This window comes from Lactuca serriola, chromosome 3, assembly GCF_051521515.1.
Source record: "Lactuca serriola cultivar US96UC23 chromosome 3, Lser_US96UC23_V15, whole genome shotgun sequence".
In the NCBI taxonomy this organism is placed as follows: Eukaryota; Viridiplantae; Streptophyta; class Magnoliopsida; order Asterales; family Asteraceae; genus Lactuca; species Lactuca serriola.
The window spans coordinates 134,162,387-134,167,478 of NC_136410.1; the positions used below are offsets into that span (position 1 = coordinate 134,162,387).

At 33.9% G+C, this 5,092-nt stretch overlaps 1 protein-coding gene across 1 annotated transcript; it reads left to right on the plus strand.

Annotated features, from left to right (window-relative positions):
• The first annotated feature begins 1,467 nt into the window (after nucleotides 1-1,467).
• On the plus strand, nucleotides 1,468-2,319 carry LOC145095725 (uncharacterized). The gene is made up of 2 exons (XM_079033556.1): nucleotides 1,468-2,021; nucleotides 2,139-2,319. The coding sequence occupies exons 1-2, from the start codon at nucleotides 1,468-1,470 to the stop codon at nucleotides 2,317-2,319; spliced, it is 735 nt and encodes a 244-aa protein (XP_078889682.1).
• Nucleotides 2,320-5,092: the final 2,773 nt, after the last annotated feature.

Sequence of the window (5,092 nt, forward strand, 5' to 3'; positions counted from 1 at the left end):
TTCTAGACATTAGCATATGATCTGGAATGTTTTCTTCCTTAGAATCAAATTCTAAGTCTAAAAATACTCCTTTGAAACCTCCTCCATCAATTTCATCCTTGGAAGTAGGCTTTGGTGGATCATTAGATTGAGATGTGAACAATGTAGTGAAGGGTTGTTGTAAGATGTTTTCGAAATTTGGTGAAGTTATGGTGGTAAGAACTTTCGCAATAAATGGTGGAAGTGAAATGTTAATGAAATAAGTGGGTTCGACAGTAGATGAAGTGATTATACCATGAGAACTAGCTGAATTCGTGACATCCTCACCCATGTTGACGTTTGCACCCGTATTAGATACGTTTGGAAGAATGCCTGAAGTTGGAACCTCCGTAGTAGCTGAATTGGTAATCACAACTTCGGGTGAAACAACAACAACTGTTGTAGTAGTAGATGTTTTGATTGGTGAATTCGATCCCAAAGGTGTTTATGGGGCAATCTCACTATCTGATGACTCTTCTTGAAGGACCAACTTTCTCTTATTTCTCTTATCAGCAATACGTTTAAGGGTCAAAGTCTTGTTGTAAAGAGTCGAAGTGTATTTGATTTATTTCTTATGTAATGTATTTACTATGTCATTATTATATTCGAAGCGTAACTCGTAGACTTAGTATTTTTTGTACTCTTGGTTTCTTATAAATAAGAACTAAACATAGAGTTAGATAACAAGTTTTCCCTATATGTTGTCTACTTTTGTACTCTTGTTCATTTGAGAGTAATGTGAGCTGAAACCAGATTCTATTTACATTATGTATTCTTGATTGATCTTTGGATTGTTTAACTCTGATTTTATTCGATTTCTTGTTACAATTCCTCTTCAATTGGTATCAGAGCAGGAATCAAACTGCAATGATCTGATTTTCATTTTGAATCATTTTTTTTGAGTCATTTCTCAACTCAAAAGTTTCAGCGATTTGATTCTGAAAATCACGTCTGATCTACATATTTGATTAGATTTTGCATTTGAATTGTATAATCGAGTGATCGATTACAAGCTTCTTATCAATTCATTTGATCAAATTTCAAATCAGGAAAGTTTTCTCAACAACAGATCAAAAATGCTTTTGAAGAATATTTGAATGAATCTTCAACTCGAAGTTTATCTTCTCAAGATTCGAATATTCTGGTTTAGAGATGGCAACCAATCAACAAAGCTACACGAATTGAGAAACCTGAGGTGGAATCAAATGAAAGTCCAAAACTATCAAAAAATTATGTTTCAATATCTTTAACTGATGATGTTGACTTAATTGATAGTGTAAAAACAAAAGTTCAAACTTGGGCTTTAGTTCTAAATTTCATTAATTGTGTCATGCTAATAACCAAGGTCCCAAAAAGCCTTGGGTACCTAAATTCTTTAATTGAATGCAAGTATTGTGTGATGAGCAATATGATGAGAAATGATACATTGATAGTGGTTGCTCTCGTCACATGACTGGAAGAAAGGAGAACTTAAGAGATTTTCGAAGTCATGAAAATGCTGGAGTGGTGAAGTTTGGAAATAATTATAAATGTCAAGTCAAAGGTTATGGCAAAGTAACAAATGGCCAATTCATAGTGAATCGAGTTGCTTATGTGGAAGGTCTTCAACATAATTTGATAAGTGTTTCGCAACTTATTGTGGGCACTGGGAATCAAGTTGTGTTTAACGATGAAGGAAGCATAACATCAAAATTTGAAACGAATGAAGTGTTGTTAAAGTCGAAACGATATGGAGATATGTTCACGCTTGATATCAAACCAATTGTCGGAAAACCATCTGTGTGTGTACTCTCGAAAGCTTCAAATGATGTATGTTGGTTATGGTATAGCCGTTTATCACATCTTAACTATCAAAACTTGAATAAGCTAGTTATAGAAGACTTAGTTCGTGGTTTACCTGTGCTGAAATTTGACAATGATACTCTTTGCGCAGCTTGCGAAATAGGAAAACAACATCGTAAAGGACATCCAATCGTCATAGATTCGAAAATTGTTGAACCGTTGTAACTTATTCACATTGATCTTTCTGGTCCGTCAATTGTTGAAGCAATCAACAAGAAACGGTACATTTTGGTTATAGTTGATTATTTTTCACGATTCACTTAGGTATATTTTCTCAGGTTAAAATCTGAAGTTGCTCAAACAATGATCGAATTTACCAAGAAAATAGAGATGAGTATGAAAAAGAATGTTCGAAGAATCAAAAGTTATAATGGGTCTAAGTTTAAGAATAATGTGATGGATTCGTTTCTAATGGGAAAAGGGATTTCGCATAATTTCTCATCACCATATACACCTTAACAAAATGGTGTACTCGAAAGGAGAAATAGGTCATTGTGCGAAGCAGCAAGAACAATGTTGCCATATGAAAATCTTCCTCAATACCTATGGGCCGAAGCTGTATCAACAACATGTTTTAATTAGAATCGATCATTTATTCATAGACGATTTAATATCACTCCATATGAAATAATAAACAATCGAAAACCTAATGTCAAATTCTTTCATCTTTTTGGTTGGAGGTGCTTCATAATGAAACTCAAAGAGAATCTTTCGAAATTTCAAGCTAAATCTGATGAAGGAATATTCTTGGGTTATTCGAACAATTCAGTTGCATATAGAGTGTTAAACAAACGAACACAAAAAATTGAAAAAACGTTCAATCTTACTTTTGATGACTATTATGTCAAACAAATGGAAAGACAGTTTGAACAAAAATCAATTCTTAATGAATCAAATAATCATACTGAAGATGTTAATTCAATCGATTTTGATTATGATTTAATTTTTGGTGTCCGAGACAGGGCTGTTGATGCAGAAGTTAATGCTATTGATAATCAAACACTCGAATCCTCGAAACATACTGATGATTCAACACTAACTTCTAATACTATTACAAATGGCAAAAGTATGCTAGATGCTCGTATGGAGGGGGAGCATACGGATATATCTTCAAGTGTTAATGGGGAGCATCCTTTCGAGGGGGAGAAGAGTAGTATGAATGATAATTTCGAGGGGGAGCATCAAAATGACAATTATGATGAGGGGGAGCATAATGAAACAGAAACAATAAATCTTGATCAAAATGAAGAATTTCATGAATTTAATGATAATATTTCTGTTGTAGGACCTGAAAATGAAGATATGTATGAAGATGCACCATTGGAATTTGATCCAGCATATCCACCACTTGAGAAATGGACGAAAAATCATCCGAAAGAGCAAGTTATAGGAAATCTACAAGATGGAGTTTTAACAAGAGCTCAAATTTGTGCAAAAAATGAGGTCCTCAGTACGAATCAATAATTATGGATGTTTAATGTTTTTATTTCGAAAATTGAGCCAAAGACAATTAAGGTTGCTATGGAACACTCAGATTCGGTTGTTGCAATGCAATCTGAACTTGCTAAATTCGAACGAAATATGGTTTGGAGATTGATTTCAAAACCAAATGATGTCTCGATTGTCGGGTTAAAATGGATTTTCAAAAACAAAACTGACAAAGAAGGCAATATCATTCGAAATAAATCTAGGTTTGTAGTTAAAGGTTATTCGCAACAAGAACGTATCGACTACGAAGAAACCTTTGCCCCTGTCGCAATACTCGAGGTTGTTCGAATATTTTTAGCCTATGGAGCTCATAAGTACTTTGATGTTTATGAAATGGATGTCAAATGTGCATTCTTGAATGGAGAGTTTGAATAAGCTGTGTATGTTGAACAACCACCAGGTTTCATTAACAAGGAATTTCCTAATCATGTATACATCTTAGATAAGGCTGTTTATGGGTTAAAGCAAGCACCAAGAGCATGGTATGCAACACTTACCAATTTCTTAAAACAGTCGAAATTTAAACAAGGATCAGTTGACCCCACATTATTTCATAAGAAAGTTGGGAATCATCTAATGCTTGTTCAAATTTATGTTGACGATATTATTTTTGGCTCTACTGACCCAAATTTGTCTAGTGAATTTGAGAATTTGATGAAGAGTCAATTCGAAATGAGCATGATCGGTAAAATTAACAATTTTCTTGGGTTAAACATTCATCAAAGCAGAGAAGGAATTTTCATTAACCAAGAAAAATACATGAAAAACTTGCTTGAGAAGTTTGGAATGACGAATAGCACGAACCTAAGAGTGCTAATGGCAGTTGGAATGAAACTAACACCTTCGTTAGATACACCTGTTGTTGATCTTACTTTGTTTAGAAGCATGATAGGTTCTTTACTATATTTAACTGCAAGTAGACCTGATATCATGTTTTCTGTATGTAATTGTGCTAGGTATCAAGTGAATCTAAGAGAACCACATTTAATAACTGTGAAAAATATCTTTCGTTATCTCAAAGGAACAATTTTGTTAGGATTATGGTATCCTTCGAAATCTGGATTTTTCATTCAAGCCTTTTCTGATTCAGATCTTGGTGGACGTACTCTTGATAGAAAAAGTACAAGTGGAGGATGTCAATTACTGGATGGGAAGCTTGTCAGTTGGCAAGTGAAAAAGCAAACTTGTGTTGCGATTTCCACTGCTGAGGCTGAATACATTTTTGCTGCTATTTGCACTTCTCAAATCATCTGGATTCAAAGCCAATTGCGTGATTATGCAATTAATATGAAAAAGATTCCATTGTATTGTGAGTTACAAAGTGCTATACGCATTTGTCATAATCCAGTACAACATTCGAAAACGAAACATATTGCTCTTCGTTATCATTTCATAAAAGATCACGTTGAAGACGGAAATATTGAAGTTCATTTTGTAAAAACAACTGATCAACTTGCTGATATTTTCACAAAACCTCTTGTTGAAAAATCTTTTATGAGAAATTTGGCAGGTTTGGGAATGTTAGATGCGAATTCTGTACCAGGATCAATCATACAAAATTAACGAAGTTTCTATTGGTAAAAAGTGTCGATTCAGAGGAAAATGAATTATTCAGAGGCTGATCGTATTAAACATTCAGAGGTTACTGTTCACATTCACCGCTTCAACACGCTTCATTTTCATATATTGGAGCTGAAAATTTGCGTGTGTTTGGTATCAACTTTAAATTTCATTAGTTTGTCTT

What these genes read in the sequence shown, in the direction of transcription:
- LOC145095725 (XM_079033556.1), top strand. Translation starts at nt 1,468, where the DNA reads ATGACTGGAAGAAAGGAGAACTTAAGAGATTTTCGAAGTCATGAAAAT. An exon ending in TCGAAAATTGTTGAACCGTT is followed by an intron (nt 2,022 to 2,138) that starts GTAACTTATTCA and finishes ATATTTTCTCAG; the next exon opens with GTTAAAATCTGAAGTTGCTC.